The following is a 17,794-nucleotide window of genomic DNA, read 5'->3' on the forward strand; positions in this document are numbered from 1 at the left end:
CTCACCACCAAATAGCGCCCCCTGCACTCCGTGTTGCTTGAGGCAAACTCCCTCTTGTTTACTTCTACCAGTCAAACTCCCTCCCCCTTGTGTTCCCTGGTGTGCTGAATTCCCCCCCCCCCCGGACCAAACCTCACTACTTCTCCTCCTCACATGATCCCATGTTGCCCCGCGAAAAGATTTTTATTTTTTATTTTTGGGGAGTACTAGACAACAAATAGCTCTCACTATCCTTGCGTTATTTTTTACATTTTCTTTTCGATTGACTGATTAAACTCGGATGGGTAAGTAAAAAAAAATTGACAGCCACCTGCGTCATTTTTTAAGCGTGCACACGCATATCCACAAAATACAGAGGTCGCATCATTGCACCTTTGTTTTGTTTTCTTTTGGCCATGCTGCACAGCATCTTGATGATCTCTACAGCATCACCATATGGCATTGGCAAAGCCTATAAGTCCCTAATGTGAGACTACTGCCGGTACCAAAGCTTGTTTGTTAAGAGAATATCTATTGCTTTAAAAGCATGTGCCAACATTAATGCAGATAAGTAAATATATTTATAGGTAAGTAACAGATTTTAAAGGCAAAAGAATACTGATTTACAGCCACTGAACCATTTATTCGGAGGCTGCTTGCGCCCCCCACTGGACGGGTCCGGTCCTGGCGGTTGTGCTCTACATTTCCTATTGGAGCAGGACCAGGGTTGATTTGCATATGGCCAGTCTGTGTGTGCAGTGCCACAATACACAAAAAATGTTGAACTGAAAACACTTATGAGGCCCAAACAAATGAACCTGGTCTCACTCAGGTCGCTTGTGAGGAGAGGTGAAAAGTGGGTGCTGCACACTCGCTCACTTCTCATTTATAAAAACTCCAAAACCAAAACATAATTTCAAACTGTGGGAAGAGTCAGCATTGATTAACCAGCTGACAACAGAGATATCTCAAAGCTGTTTAACAAAGACACAAGTGTGATGTAGCAGACTTTACAGTTTCAAGGTTCACACTTGTAGGAAGGTGGCTCTTTATATAGTGGACCAAAAAGGGGTACACAGTGTAAAAAATCCAGGCAAGCCCCAGTTGGCTTACAGAGGCACAAATGAGGGCCCAAATGCTCCCTTTTGTGGAAGTGTGGCCGAGCAGTTAGGCATATCAGAGGGTAGTGCTAAGCATTTATTGCACACACAAAGACAGTAAGTGCGACAAACACTCAATACAGAAATCAGACACCAATCTATAAAAATAACACATACTTTTATTTGCATTTAGATACCAAGATCATCGGAATCAGGTACGAAAGTTTACAGCTTTCAAAAGTTGACAGTGCAATTTTTGGGAGCGGTAATGTTATCCTATGGAGGAAAAACATGTACTGCATTCGGGCATTTAATGGCGACTTATGGGACTGTTCTTCTGGACTTAAAATGAGTATGGGACAAAGTACCAGGCCACACGAACAGGTAACCTCGGTAGGCTCTGGGGCGTCTGTGTGCAGAGTTATGTTACAGCATCAGGTGTCCAATTCACTTCAATGGGGGAATAGTCCAGGCAGAAAGAGCCTGCAAGCTGGCACTCTGATACCAGTCTGGGGCAACACACAGGGAGTGCTTGACCTTTGAGATGCTCGGTCACGTGGGGACACTGTTGGTCAACTTCTCCTCGGGCTGTGGGGCTTGCGTGCAGTGGTGTCTTTTGGCATTGGTATCGGTGCTGGAGTGCCTTTGAGTGTCACGCTTGTTTCTTTTGGGCTCCCCTGACTGCTCGGGGCCTGGCCTGACTACCCTGCTTGTGGTGAGTCCCCTGGACTTTGCCGGTCCCGACCTTGCTCCTTCTTTGATTTCTACTTTGGTTGCATTTGCCAAGGCTTGTTGGTGCTCCCGACAGACACCGACCCCTTATCACTAGACATCCTTCGAGGGACAGCTTGTGCATGGCTCCTGGTCCTCCCTAGCATCGCCGGCTCCTTGCAGCTGCAGAGTCAAATTCCTGGTCATCCATCCTGCAACACCCGATATTGGAGGGCATTCGTCTTCCAAGTCTTCTGGTCACTCCTGAGTGACAGACTCTGTCCCCTCTGCTAGCAGGTACCTCTCATCAAGAATCCATCCTCGGATTCCACCTGAAACTTCTTCCTTCTTCCACTGTGGCACTTTCCAGAAGTCCTCCATTGGGTTTGATGGCGGTTTCCAACACCATATCACACGTATGCACCCGGTTTCCCTGGTGTAGGTAACATGGGTACTAGGGTATCCACGGGTGGGGTGGCTCTCCAACCTTCTTTCTTCCACGGGGTTTCTTCAGGGTCCACTGGGAAGGGTCCTTAATCTAAAAAAATCCAACCGCGACTTGCACAGAGTTGTACAAACCATGCTGTCGTGTTTCCACACTGCACACGCTCTCCATGTGGTCCCTATCTACTCACCATGGGTGGTTCCTTGGGTCCCCAGCAGTTCTACATCCTCTCGACCCGGTCTTGATCCGAATCATGGTTCTTATATCACTTTCTTAGTATATGGTTTGGTCCGCCCCTGGGGTTCACTGTGTATCTTGTGCTATTTACTGTGTTTCTTTGCTGAAGTATTGTGTGCATTGTGTTTATCTCCATGTTGGAGATATTGGAACGTACTAGAGAGTATTATATCGTAAATTAATTTTTTTATAAATACATGGTGTGGTTCTTTTCACTTAATCTATAATATAAGATTGCATTCTGGTAAAACAGTCTGCTTTACACTCTTTCTGGACTAAACTTGAAGGCTACTCTCCACAGCTACCACTTAGAGAGCTTTCTAAGGTTGTCTAAAACCTCTTAAATTACCATAAGGGTTGTCTGCACTGGTGCAAGGTGCCCACTTACATTAGTGGCCATCATATCCCAGGCCAGCTTCTCACACACATAAATACTCAATTTAGGGGCATTAGGGGAAGTGAGGGGTAGTAGCTAAAGGGCTACCTACCCCTGGGGACACTATATCCCCTAGATGACCACTTCCTTTGGGGAGTGGGCATCACCCTGTCCCAGAATTCCTAATTCTACCTCACACAAGATAGGGGAATTCCTAACTTAGTGCTTACTTCAGGCAGGTCACCCAAGAGGAGTGTCCAGCCTGGAAGTACAACACGCCTCCTGAATAGCTAACTTTCCCGCCTGTCCTGGTGCCAGAGGGCAGGGGGTGGCATTTCTATTGTCTGGGGAAGACTTGTGTCTCATACCGAAGGCTGCAGTGGACTTAGAAGCCACCTGCATTGGAATACTGCTTTACCAGCCTTCCTGGTGGAGGGGGTAAGAACACCTCTCTCCAGAGCAGGCACTGTTTCTGTCTTCTGACAGCAGAGATCTCACCTCCTAGGGGGTCAGAAACTAGTCTGTGGTGACAGGATGGACTGGTCTGATCTGCCATCACACTAAACGGCTAGTAGGGTTCACGGGTATCTCTAAGGTACCCTCTGGGTGCATGGATTAATATATCCAGCACTGGAATCAGTGTGGGTTTATTAATACAAGGTGTTTGATACCAAACACCACAGGTTTCAGTGAAGTCATTATGTATCTGGGAAACTCGTTTTGACCAGTGCCCAGTACATGCCTTAAGATGGCTTCCCTGTTCAGTTGTAATGTCAAGTAATGGAAGTAAACATTACAGAGGCATACCACACAAATATAAACATTCATTAGACTTGCGTTAGCTTGGAACGGTACATTAGGAAGTCTTGGGAAAATCCCTGCCCAGCCCATAACCCTGTTCCTCACCATTTCAGGCTCTCCTTCTCCCCGGTGAAACCAGCTCCCGACAGAGTCGCCGTCACCTCCGACAGGAAGCCCACAAAGTAGCTGCTGAAGTGGAAGGAGAGTGCACTCTCATAGGCTCGCAGCCACCTGATGAGAGGGAAAGTATTAGGTCAGGAGATATCACATATTAAGGATTCACAGGCAGCAGCGGCTGGGAAGCAGGTGGTGCAGGCATACACTACACAAATTGCAAAAATGTAGGCCTAGGACTGGCAAGATGCCCTATTAGTAACTTTTTACAAAGCCATGCATGTAAACTTTGACTGCAAGCCTAACTCACAAAGCGAGGCACATAACCTACCTTGCAAACCATGCCTGCGTGAGGTACAAACAGCATCAAGCCCATTACCAGCCATGTACAGCCCACTATTAAACCAACCAACACAACCAAAAACATTACTTGCACCTCTGTAGGGGATCCCTGGTACAATGTCAGGTATGCTTGTAAACACACCCCTGCACAGAGTACCTGCCCTTCAAAGAGTTCCCTACATAGACGTACACAGGGTCCCCTTACATGACTTACACAGGCTCCTGCAAATGATGTACAATCATCAGCAAAATGTTGGTGCCATTGTTCATAAAGCCGCTGGCGGTGCATTCTTCTCTACCGAGCACTCGATCTTGCAGGATCCAAACCAGATCTCGGACAAGAACAGTCCCAGTGCACACCTGACGCAATACTTTAACATAACTTTATGGATCGAAAATTTGGGGACACCACCAATTTCTTATTTTCTATATAGAAGTAAGTAAACAAGTAAATCTGGTATCTGAAAATCCTTTGAGTAGGTAAAAATGATATCTGGCAAGCAGCAGATTTCCAGCAACTTTGAGTCAATTTTCCAGATGGTGAGCAACACCAAATTCACATACACAAGGGCCAGTGTCAAAGTCGGTGTTAAGTCTAGGAACAAGAGCTTGGAACCTTTTGCCCATTCAACTAAGACTTTTGGAGTCAGAGACGCTCATTAGGAAAGCTCTTAAGACCTGGATTTTCACCGCTCCCGTCTCTCTTTGGTGTAATCTATGACGGTCTGATTCTTCTGCCCACTCCCGCATAGCACCTAGATGCTCCTTCCAGGGTGGTGGTTGCACTTCATAAGTGCATAAATCAAATCATAATAAAAGCCCTGTTGTCCTAGGAGGATCTGTATTAAACTTGCAGTAAGTCAAGCTCTGCATGAAGTCCCTCCATTAGTCTGGTTCCTGGTTTTCCATCGCATGAATATAACAAGCATTTGCAATGCAATAGGTCTCGCATTATTTAAGTTTGAGCTATTAGCATTGTAAATGGCAATTGTTTTTTGCTTTATGCTATATTTTTTTTTTTACATAAAAAGCTTCATATAAAATATGTTTTATTAAAGTTATTTATGCAGTATCTAAATTTTGTTTGCATAAAACAGTATAATAATATCTTAGTAAAAAAGTCAAATATTTTAATGGAAATTCACCAAACGTTCATTTAGGTGTTGGTTTTGAAAATAGCTAAATTAATAGCTTTGTCATTTACAATGCCAATAGTTATAACTTTCGCAAATGTGACACCTATAGCATTTGTAATGCAACATTTGTATTTACGTGACTTAGATGTATTGATATTACAAATAACAATGGCTTTTAATTTTTTTTAATACTTAATAAAAGTGATTGTAATTTATAATGGCAATAGCTTAAACTTTTGTAAATAACTTTTGTGAAGATTATGTTCAGTGTATTTTATTGTAACAAAATCCAAGAACAGAAGTGAAATATTAACATCTTTTTGTGACATTTGTAATAAAGCTTGAAACATTGAGAGAACATATTTGTGCTGTGGTGGTGCTGAGTGATGCTGTGGTGGTGCTGAATGGGGCTGTGGTGATGCTGAGTGATGCAGTGGTGGTGCTGAGTGGTGCTATGGTGGTGCTGTGGTGGTGCTGAGTGATGCTGAGTGATGTTGTGGTAGTGCTGAGTGGTGCTGTGGTGGTTCTGAGTGATGCTGTGGTGGTTCTGACTGATAATGTGGTGGTGCTGAGTGACTGTACTCACTGTCACTCTGCACTCACTGTCACTCTGCACGCACTGTCACTCTGCACGCACTGTCACTCTGCACGCACTGTCACTCTGCACGCACTGTCACTCTGCACGCACTGTCACTCTGCACGCACTGTCACTCTGCACACACTCTGCACTCACTGTCACTCTGCACTCACTGTCACTCTGCACTCACTGTCACTCTGCACTCACTGTCACTCTGCACTCACTGTCACTCTGCATGCTCTGCACTCACTGTCACTCTGCACTCACTGTCACTCTGCACTCACTGTCACTCTGCACTCACTGTCACTCTGCATGCTCTGCACTCACTGTCACTCTGCACTCACTGTCACTCTGCACTCACTGTCACTCTGCACTCACTGTCACTCTGCACTCACTGTCACTCTGCACTCACTGTCACTCTGCACTCACTGTCACTCTGCTGTCACTCTGCACTCACTGTCACTCTGCACTCACTGTCACTCTGCACTCACTGTCACTCTGCACGCACTCTGCACTCACTGTCACTCTGCACTCACTCTGCACTCACTGTCACTCTGCACTCACTGTCACTCTGCACGCACTCTGCACTCACTGTCACTCTGCACGCACTCTGCACTCACTGTCACTCTGCACTCACTGTCACTCTGCACTCACTGTCACTCTGCACTCACTGTCACTCTGCACTCACTGTCACTCTGCACTCACTGTCACTCCGCACTCACTGTCACTTCGCACTCACTGTCACTTCGCACTCACTGTCACTCTGCACTCACTGTCACTCTGCACTCACTGTCACTCTGCACTCACTGTCACTCTGCACTCACTGTCACTCTGCACTCACTGTCACTCTGCACTCACTGTCACTCTGCACTCACTGTCACTCTGCACGCACTCTGCACTCACTGTCACTCTGCACTCACTGTCACTCTGCACTCACTGTCACTCTGCACTCACTGTCACTCTGCACTCACTCTGCACTCACTGTCACTCTGCACTCACTGTCACTCTGCACTCACTGTCACTCTGCACTCACTGTCACTCGGCACGCACTGTCACTCGGCACGCACTGTCACTCGGCACGCACTCTGCACTCACTGTCACTCTGCACTCACTGTCACTCTGCACGCACTCTGCACTCACTGTCACTCTGCACTCACTGTCACTCTGCACTCACTGTCACTTCGCACTCACTGTCACTCTGCACTCACTGTCACTCTGCACTCACTGTCACTCTGCACGCACTCTGCACTCACTGTCACTCTGCACTCACTGTCACTCTGCACTCACTCTGCACTCACTGTCACTCTGCACTCACTGTCACTCTGCACTCACTGTCACTCTGCACTCACTGTCACTCTGCACTCACTGTCACTCGGCACGCACTGTCACTCGGCACGCACTGTCACTCGGCACGCACTGTCACTCGGCACGCACTGTCACTCCGCACTCACTGTCACTCCGCACTCACTGTCACTCCGCACTCACTGTCACTCTGCACTCACTGTCACTCTGCACTCACTGTCACTCGGCACGCACTGTCACTCGGCACGCACTCTGCACTCACTGTCACTCCGCACTCACTGTCACTCCGCACTCACTGTCACTCCGCACTCACTGTCACTCCGCACTCACTGTCACTCCGCACTCACTGTCACTCTGCACTCACTGTCACTCTGCACTCACTCTGCACTCACTGTCACTCTGCACGCACTCTGCACTCACTGTCACTCTGCACGCACTCTGCACTCACTGTCACTCTGCACTCACTGTCACTCTGCACTCACTGTCACTCTGCACTCACTGTCACTCCGCACTCACTGTCACTCCGCACTCACTGTCACTCTGCATGCACTCTGCACTCACTGTCACTCTGCACTCACTCTGCACTCACTGTCACTCTGCACTCACTGTCACTCTGCACTCACTGTCACTCTGCACTCACTGTCACTCTGCACTCACTGTCACTCTGCATGCACTCTGCACTCACTGTCACTCTGCACTCACTGCATGCACTCTGCACTCACTGTCACTCTGCACTCACTCTGCACTCACTGTCACTCTGCACTCACTGTCACTCTGCACTCACTGTCACTCTGCACTCACTGTCACTCTGCACTCACTGTCACTCTGCACTCACTGTCACTCTGCATGCACTCTGCACTCACTGTCACTCTGCACTCACTGCATGCACTCTGCACTCACTGTCACTCTGCACTCACTCTGCACTCATCATTACTGTTCCTTTTGTGGCATAAAACGGGTACCTCTTCTGCGTGCACTGGTTTATGTCAGAGGAGCTAAGCTTGGTCAATGTCTGAACAAAATGGCAAAATGATATGTTCCTGCAACAGCACATGGCCGTAGATTAGAAGCTACGAGGTAAGAGACAAAATGTACCCGCAATACCAAAGTACTAAACGCTTCACTGTATCTTGGAGGAATGTACTTACAAAAAAAAAATCAATCACCCATAACAACGAACCCACCCGACCCGTCCTTATCAAAACAGATCAGACGAAGACTTGATGGAGAGGGCCAGGCACACAACCCGGCCATAGGTCGCCTGGGAAACCAGATCCATCCACGGCTCAGGAGTCCTCTGTGCGTGGACAGGGTGTACTCCAGGAATCAAGTCCGTGCAATTGTACCTAATAATTTTCTCATAAAAAACTCACTGCGCATTCCACCCTCAACGAACAACACGCTTGGCAAAACAACATGCACGGCAAAGGAAACCGGCCGCTCGCACACTCTCCTCTCCTGCCTCCTTGTATCATACCAAGTCACGGACATGCGCAGACGTCGTGATGCGCATTTGATTCAAGTATTTTACAGTTTTATAAAAAATACTCACTGCGCATTCACCAATCAACGCGCGCGACAAAGGAAACCGCCGCGCACACACGCTCCTTTTCTGCCTCAGCCTCACTGATGCACGATAAAGTATGTCTGTCTTAAATCTTTAAGTCTTAAGTTTTAAACAGACAGACAGATAGAAGGACATGCTTGATTAGAGCCCCGTTGCGCGACACACCCATACATGTCAGGCGACACAGTACCGTGTCGCGACACATAGTTTGGAAAGCTATGCCCTAAGGTAAGCAATTACGGCGGACTCCCGCTTTCGTTTTGCGCCGGCCTGCGAACAGGAAGTCAGGCAGGCCGGGCGGGACAACCGGAAGTAGGAGGGCGGGAGCCTACCCCGCCTCCCACGGAAGAGCCGCGATTGTTTGGCGCACCGGAGCAGGCAGGAGCCTACCCTGCGCCCCGGTGCCGAAGAAGGGAAGAAGAGTCTTGCTGCCGGTGGGAGCCGCTGCACTGAGGATGCCGGTGAGTGGGGCTTCGCCTTGTTGGGGGGGCATCTGTGTGCGCGCGCGCGGCGGCGGACTGTGTATGTGTGTGAGCGTGCATGTGTGTGTGTATGTGTATGTGTCCTGGAGTCTGTGTGTATGCGTGTGTGTGACGGGGGGGGGGGGGTTGCCTGTCTGGGTGCCTGCGTGTCTGTGTAAGTGTAAATGCGTGTGCGTGTGTGTGGAGCCGAGAGGAGAGGGGCTGGTGTGTGTGGAGGGGTCTCTGTGTATGCGTGTAGGTGACGGGGGTGTGCCTGTGTATGCGTGTGTATGTGCGCATGCGTGAGTGCTGTGTATGCGTGTGGCTGTGATGTGCGCATGCGTGAATGTTGACACGCGTGCACGCAGCTCAATCCAGCCGCTCGTCACAGTTTCGTGTCCCTCATTCCCCCGTGTCAGACGACTATAAGTCTCCAGCCTGGACGCATCCTTCGGATGCGATGTCCAGGCGAGACCTAAAAAACTACACCTCCCCAGCCTCACGAAAAGCCTTAAAGTGGACATCGTTCCACACTCTAAATGTTCAATCCAATGAAGAGTAGAAGGGCTGGCCAAATCTGAACACCGCAGAGACTGAGCAAATGCAATGTAGCATCAAGAAAACCCAAGACTACAGCTGCCTCCCTCACCCTGCAACTTGGATTCATTTCCCACCATAAGCAACATTGCATTACCCTGCTCGGGTCACTTATCCTTCGTCAGAGAAGAAAACCGGCCCTCCGCCTCTCAAGTTTTAATATTATGCTAACATTTAAGAGAACAAAATGTAGAAAATACATAATAAATTGCAAAGAAAACCCACAAACTTGGAAGGCAAGTCAGAAACAAATCAAGGCCAATAGGAAAAACTAACACCATGCCTATCTTAAAGAACCTTTGTTGTCTCCATCCCAGACATGTCATGAAATACTTTCAAACTCCTAAGCCATAGTGTACAGTCAATTCCAATATCTCTCGGCCACCTTTCAGATCAATGGACCTGCCTACAGTTGATGCCAAAGATCTGCTCAGCGTAAACATTCCGCTCGCGGACCATCATTACGAAAGAAAACTATTCTCGTATCCTGCATACAAACAAACGAGCACCGAGATACAGAGGCCATACTCGAATCCAGAAACCACGCCTAAAAGTGCCCTCTTCCACCAACAACTCCAAATCCACATCATCGTAAACAACAGCAGGATACAATGTGTATATTGAGTTGAAAGCACATGGATAAGCATGACCAAAACCTTTTCTTTGAATTGGTATTAGCTTTATCATACAGACCAGTTTAGTAGTAAACATACTAGTAGATTTTGTTTTATAGACAAGTGAAAATGTAGGACCACAGATCAATTATTATCAGTTATATTAGTATGCTGAAGTCTTAAAATAGGAGGCTTTTGGGTTTACCCTTCAGTTGTTCAATATTGATTCTGGTGCACATCTTCCCTCCTGCTCCTCTCTCAAACCCACTCACACATCCATCCCACCCTTCATCAGAGGCAAGTGAGCACTCACCTGACCACAGAACCCCTAGCATCAGTGGAGCAGAAACAGAGGATAGACAAAAGAAAAACACTTGAGATTAGAAAAAAGACACTTGCAGAAATGTAAGGACAGAAAACAATACTGCAATTAGTAAAAGTAAGAAAAAGCAAAGTGAAAGCAGTTACCTGGCTTTCCGTTTCTTGCTGCGGACGGAGAGAGTCAGCGGTGCAAAGGCAAAGAAAACAAAATAATGCAAGAAAAAGTACAGTGAGAATCTGGCGGCTAGAAGGGAGATAAAAGTGGCACAGAGTGGAGATCGAACGAACAGTCAGTGAGAGAGAGGTGTGAGGGGGGCGAATGGAAAATGAATGTGAGGAAGAAGCCTTCTAGTGAACTGATGAAAGCCCAGCAGTACTGCTCAGCTGGAAAAAGACTGACAGACACACAAAACGAGGCAAGGCTCAAACAGTGAAGCCGTCCTCCAATGCACCCACCATGCCACTATGTTCACAAGCACATTTCAATCAAGACCAGCCCCACTGCTTTATTAGCTAATTCAAGAAACTAGCAATGCATCACATTGTTTGCCATCAGAATTGTCCATTAAAGTGTTTTGCTAGCCCTGAGTGAGTGACATTTCCAAGGCACTTTTAATAAATCAGTCATGAGGGAACATGTTTTGAGTAAGGGCTGCAATGGTTGCAGAGCAGCATCAGGACGGCTGGCAAGATAGCTCAGCGAGTTAAATGAAGGCTGTAGAGATACAATACAGTCAATTGCTAGATAAATTATGCATTTAGTAAAATGACTGCCAACTCCGAAAACTTCGAAACTCTGCATGAACGTCCTAGATATAAATGCCCTTAGAGGTGGTCAACGGGGCCAGCGACTGCAAAATTAGAATAAAATGAACCTGGGTTACCCAATAAGCACCACTAAGATGGATACATGCCATCCATTCTCCTGCCATTACCTCTGCAGTACCCTAACTTTCCAACCTCATTTCCTACCCAAATCCCAACGTGGTTGAAGGGTCCATACTCCTGTAGTTTTCAGAACACTAACTTTTCCAACAGCATTACCTCTCCTGCAATAACTATAATTATATTATCTTGGATTCCATTATCTCCTCAGTATAAATATATCATTAATTTTATCATTACCTCAACGCCTCTTCATTATGACCTTTACCTTGTCACCAATGGGTAACTTTTTCCAGTACCGACAATAATTTGTCGTGTTTGATTTGGTATTAATTACATTATTTTTATTCATTTAAAATTAAACTTGTGTACCCTGACTGTAACCCTTTTGCTAAAATAACTCTGAAATATGCTAAATGATGAATTATAACTGAATGCAACTGAGATGCATTAAATGCACTTCCAATTAATATGCATGTCCCCTAACACTCTTACCAATAAGAAACATGCTGCATTAACTAACATAATTGACATTAAATTCAGACATGTGGATCTCTCTCTAATGCTATCACTCTTCAATTTTGAGTTTGAATTATATAAACAAACTCACGATTTATCTTGAAACGATATAGTAACTTTAGCTTTAGCCTAGAGTTACTCCCATCACTTAGCTTGGTATAATATTCATCAGTAATAAATAGGCTAAATATAATTGCAGTATGTTATAGCTTTATTATACATTATAATTACTGTAGACTGCTTTAAGTCTGTTTCCCCCCAGAAAATGAGGAATCTAAGCCCACCAATCTGTAAAATAAAAATGATAAAATATTACTCTTACCATTTTCTAGGAGGTAATCCTGCACCATGTAATGATGCTGTAAGGTAATTCTCTTGTAGTAATGGTAAGAACAAGTAATGTTGGAGAGGTAACGAGATACCTTCACTGAGAGGTTATCGAAGGCTTTTGGGCCACGGTGCCTCATACGCGACACAGAGACATGAAGACTGGCTGTGGGTCCTAGAACTAAGGAGAGCTGATTCCTTTTGCACCCTGTCAAACATTTACAGCCTGGGATGCAAGGGTCGTCAGATTAATCCAGGCGGCTGTTAGTAGGTCTTTGGGGAGCTGCATGGGAGCAGAAGTAGAAAACCTTCATATGAACCCATCACTGGTCGGTTCGAAGATAGTGGCCGGGGCCAGATATCACAATGTGCAGATTGTGATTGTCAGCACAGTGAACAAACTGCAAGGGGGCTGGCATGATGGCAGCAAAGCAGGACTGTAAATAGACCTTACTGAAAAGAAAGAAGAGAGAACAGGTGTAGAGTGAGGAGATGGAAGGAGAGAGGAGGAGGAATGAGGCTGATGAGAGATGAAGGGTTGCATCACTGAGCAGACCACCTGCCTGTTTTATGCACTGGATCCTGCACCACATCACATTATCCCTACTTTGTGCACAATTTTACTGCAGTAGGAAGGAGTCGCTAACTCATGGGAGTCCTTGGACAGGAGCTCCTGGCCCATCACCGGGTAGGAGCTGCCACCTCATGAGAGTTCCTGGGCAGGAGCTGCCAGCTCATGAGAGTTCCTGGGCAGGAGCTGCCAGCTCATGAGAGTTCCTGGACAGGAGCTGCCAGCTCATGAGAGTTCCTGGACAGGAGCTGCCAGCTCATGAGAGTTCCTGGGCAGGAGCTGCCAGCTCATGAGAGTTCCTGGGCAGGAGCTGCCAGCTCATGAGAGTTCCTGGGCAGGAGCTGCCAGCTCATGAGAGTTCCTGGGCAGGAGCTGCCAGCTCATGAGGTTCCTGGGCAGGAGCTGCCAGCTCATGAGAGTTCGTGGGCAGGAGCTGCCAGCTCATGAGAGTTCCTGGGCGGGAGCTGCCAGCTCATGAGAGTTCCTGGGCAGGAGCTACCAGCACATGGGAGTTCTTGGATAGAAGCTACTGGCTCATGGGAGCTGCTGAGCAGGAGCCGCAGGCTCATGGGAGTTCATGGGCAGGATATGCCGGCTCATGAGAGTTCCTGGGCAGGAGATGCCGGCTCACAAGAGTTCCTGGGCAGGAGCTACTGGCTCAAGGGAGTTCTTAGACAGGAGCTGCCGGCTCATTGGGGTTCTTCAGCAGGAGCTCCCAGCTCATGGGGGTTCTTCAGCAGGAGCTACCAACTCATGGGAGTTCCTGGGCAGGAGCTCCCGTTTCATGGGAGTCCCTGGGCAGGAGCTCCCGGGTCATCTCTGGGCAGGAGCCACCAACTCATTTGATTTAGCTGGGGAAGCAGGATAGGGATTTGTGAAAAAGGAAGTACAGCTCTGGCCCACATGAGTTTGGGGATCGCTTGTTTGAGGGTGGCACACGAGGGAGAGTACAGTGGCATATACTCACTTTCTGAGCAGACGGTCTCCGTACACAGGAATGAAGTAGGGAAAGAGGTAGGGTGCCACACAAGTGGAGACTATGAGGCACAGCAGGCACAGCAGCAGGCTGAGGGACACCTTCCGGAACCAGGAGAAGCTCTGTAGAGAGAAAAAGAGTTTTAAGTACTAAAACCACCTAGTCGTGCAGCATTCCCTGCTAGCAAAGGAGCAGCCTGGGTCACTTAGAAGAATACATTCTGTGGGCGGCAGCATTGTATTTAAGGTGTTATTACAAACATAGGTAATAAACTCCTGCTCGGACCCATCCTCGTGAGCCTTTGTGTGAGCAACTCGTTGTATGCACTGGTCAGTATGCTTTGTAGCCTGGCTCCTTTCTTACAAGCCTACTGCCATGGGGCTGCCTCTTCAGTGTAAGGAAATGTAGACATTATCTTTTAATCAAGATCAGCATTCAAGTACAGGATATCCCTAGATGAAGGACACGCACTTGTTTAAACTCCCAAAAATACAAAAAAGCTTGCATTTTGGGTCAGTACGAAGGTCAGGTTACACCTGCTGTAGGACCGGGTCTACACTGTAAAGATTTGCATCGCAATCCAGAAGGTCACAGGTCAAGAATTTACACCATCTCAATCGCTCTCCTGAAGGTTGTGTCCCGCTGATCCTTCTGGAGATCCGGCCACAACTGGACACAATGCTGCAGGCGAGATCTCACCCGCGACAATTGTCCTTGTCATACTTTTGTAAGCTTTAAGGATCAATTAACCCAGTAGCTATAACCACCCGATCTATTTCCATGTATAATGTCTTTTGAAGGTTCGCCATCAGCTCCTGCCCCCACAAGATATAAATGCTCTCTGGCTGCATAAATTGCTAGATGTCAATGTCACCACTGTTAAGAGTTTCATGCGCCCCTTTTGTATTTTTTCCCACTTGTGGGGCACCAAGATGTATGAAAAAGGATGTGCTTTAGCTCCAGATCAGTGATACTACATGGATCACACCAATGTGCTTTGGTAATGTTATTTGCATTTGAGTCCCATGGGTTCCACACAACCCAAAAGGCAAAAACGTCACAGGAATGTAACCATGTACTGCTTTGAATTTTAGGTACTCTCTCCCTTCACCACCACCCCTTCCCGGGCTTACAACTTTTCATTCCAGGCAGCACACTTGGGGTCAGATGTACGTTGGTAATTGTTTGCGATTACCAAATAGCAGATTTTTGTGATTTGCTATCTGCTAATCGCAAGCCCTAATGTACAAATGTGTCTGACACATTTTGCGATTCCCAGTGGGTCGCAAATAGATCAGCTCCTTAATATTCATGAGGTAGGTCTCGGTTTGCGACCTATTGAGAATTGCAAAAATCACAGGGATGGTGGCCTACTGGTGTCAGCAGACCACCAAGTTTGTGATTGCTTTTTAATAACGGAATGTTTTTTTAAAAAAAATGCAGCCAGTTTTCCTTAAAGGAAAACGGGATGTGTTTCAAATAGAAAAATGAAAGGTTTTCTTTTTTTAAAAGTCCTTAGGACCACTGCCTGCTCTTAAAAAATGTTTTTACAAACATTTAGAAAGAGGAAGGGGTCCCTTGTGGATTTCTTCCCATTTGCAAATGGGTTACCAGCTATTTGAAGTAGATGGTAAAATGCGAATGTTTGTGACCACATTTCAGACCACTGAATTTTAGTATTAGGAAGGGACGCCCTTAACATGCCCCTTCCTAATACTGAATCACAAACTCAATTTACCATTCGGTAATAGGTTACCAAATTACAGATTGGGCCTTTGTACATTAAAAAAATTCCCTTTTGCGTTTGCAAATGGCTCGATTCTGAGAATCTGCCCATTTTCAAACACAAAAAAACTTTTTGTACATCTGGCCCTTAGACCCGTGGGTGCAGGCATGGACTCCCACGTTTAACTGCAAATTCCTTCATGGCCACTTGACTGAACTGGACATCAGCATGGGGCTAGCACCATGCTGTTACTCCATTGACACAGCTGGCTGTCTCTAGAACCAGGGGCTCTAATGCAAGGGCTGGGTGTGGTACACATGGGCAGAGGCAGAGACTCCATCTAGGACTAAATAGGGATCTTGTCTTCTGCTTCACCTAACTGGAAAGCTAAGAAAAGGTGGTTCCTTAGGATTCATTCAGTGGGAAAGGTATCGAAAGATTAAGCATTCAACCTTCAAGCAAATTTAAAAAATATATATATATTTTTTAAAACGCAAATCTGAAGAGAATATTTGTTGAAGTATTTTGAAAAGATACATTGTTTTGAGGAATACTATTACTGGGCAGTCAACTCACGTTGTGTTGATATTCCAATATTACAAAAGGTATTAGGTGAAAGTCCTGCAGGTGCCGCTGCGCTCTACGATACATGAAATATGTAAACTTAGAACACGTACTTCGTGAAATGCACAAGGATGCACAATGATCTTAATTCTGAAACACATTCAGTGTTGGGGTGTTTCAGTAGCACAGTTCAGAGCAGCTGAATGGTGTGTTGACGATTCAACCCCAAGTGCATTGGTCAGTGGGTCTCATCAGGACATAGTAGCAATCTGACTAAAGACATGTAGTTTCACATGGGAGCTCTTTAACTGGAAAGACAACCCTGGAAGGTGGCCAATCTCCAGAATCATTTAAGAAGAATACTTCAAAAACCTAGGCAGGCCACAGCAACCATTCTTCCTGAGTAAGAAAGTCAAAGGAATGAACGAGATTACTGTGGAATGATGTCCCGCTTGTGAAACCACAGTGCTACGCATTTTGCAACGATGCGCGCTGCTGTGGTGGACCTGCTGTGTTGCATCCTGCTGCGATGGAGTCTGCTGAAATGGTTCTTGCTGGAGTACATTCTGCTGCCATGAATCCTCATGCAGTGCACCCTTGAGCAGGTGACCCTTTTGTTGAATTAAACCCTGGTACTGTGATTCTTGTGTCTTAATGATATTTCCCCAATTGTTTTTCCAGAGCATTTTACAATATTGTCAATGCTAAAGAAAATCCAGGTGACAGACACCCATTTTCAACATTGTGATGGGCAACTAGAGCAGCTCTCAGCAAGGAGGTCAATAGTGTTACTAACGACTCACATCCTCAGTGAAGCGGTTAGTCTATTTAATGGCTCGCTTTAGTTCATCTAAGAGCCTAATCTTTTTTTATTTATATCTAAAGAAACTGGCACCTCGTCATGCGTACACCAAAAACCTCCACTCAGCGTCTACCCACTGGATTAACCAACAATCCTTCAAAACTATGAAACATGGTGATTGAATCATGAGGTTCAAGGACCTTCGCTGTGGAACGCCTTCAACCCAAACAAAAGATCTGAACTCAACCACAAGAGTTTCAGGAAACTTCTGAAAACCGAACTACTAAGACTGGCTTTCCAATGATCTCTCCATAGACTCAGGCACCGCTTCAGAAGAACATCAGACACAGATTTTAACGATTGCGATTGGACTCGTTCAGCGGACCCCAACCTAATTTGTTGACTGAAGTTGGTCAGGAACGACTTGATCCAAGACCAAGCAAGCCCAGCTATGCCCACTTATTGTTCCCACTGAATCATGTGCCCAATAGTATTGAAAACCTTAAATAGATGAACACATACGTTGTAGGTCTTCAAATGATGTTGGAAAACATTTCAATCATACAAAGCATCGTGGATAGCATTCCAGGGTCACGAATGCTCTTAGTCTGCGCCCAGTCTTGTGCACGCAAAGTTTGCAGAGCAGCGAGATCAAATTTGAAAAGCATGAGTCTTTCCCAACATTGGGCTTTGATGCGGTGCCTGGATTCTCAGGGGGGCATGGATTTAGTTACTACCTTCACA

At 46.4% G+C, this 17,794-nt stretch overlaps 1 protein-coding gene across 2 annotated transcripts in view; it reads right to left on the bottom strand.

Moving 5' to 3' along the window:
- The window catches only part of PORCN (porcupine O-acyltransferase), a 64,117-nt gene that overhangs the window by 17,451 nt on the left and 28,872 nt on the right, over nt 1-17,794 (bottom strand). The window contains exons 6-9 of one of the 2 annotated variants that reach the window (XM_086940329.1): nt 13,950-14,080; nt 10,828-10,845; nt 10,673-10,687; nt 3,755-3,880 (exon numbers count right to left, since the gene is read on the bottom strand). In XM_086940329.1, the coding sequence (XP_086796455.1) occupies nt 3,755-3,880; nt 10,673-10,687; nt 10,828-10,845; nt 13,950-14,080 (290 nt within the window). The remainder of the gene's footprint in view (nt 1-3,754; nt 3,881-10,672; nt 10,688-10,827; nt 10,846-13,949; nt 14,081-17,794) is intronic. The other variant, XM_086940330.1, reaches the window with a different exon arrangement.

This window comes from Lissotriton vulgaris, chromosome 10 (genome assembly GCF_964263255.1).
Source record: "Lissotriton vulgaris chromosome 10, aLisVul1.2, whole genome shotgun sequence".
NCBI lineage: Eukaryota > Metazoa > Chordata > Amphibia > Caudata > Salamandridae > Lissotriton > Lissotriton vulgaris.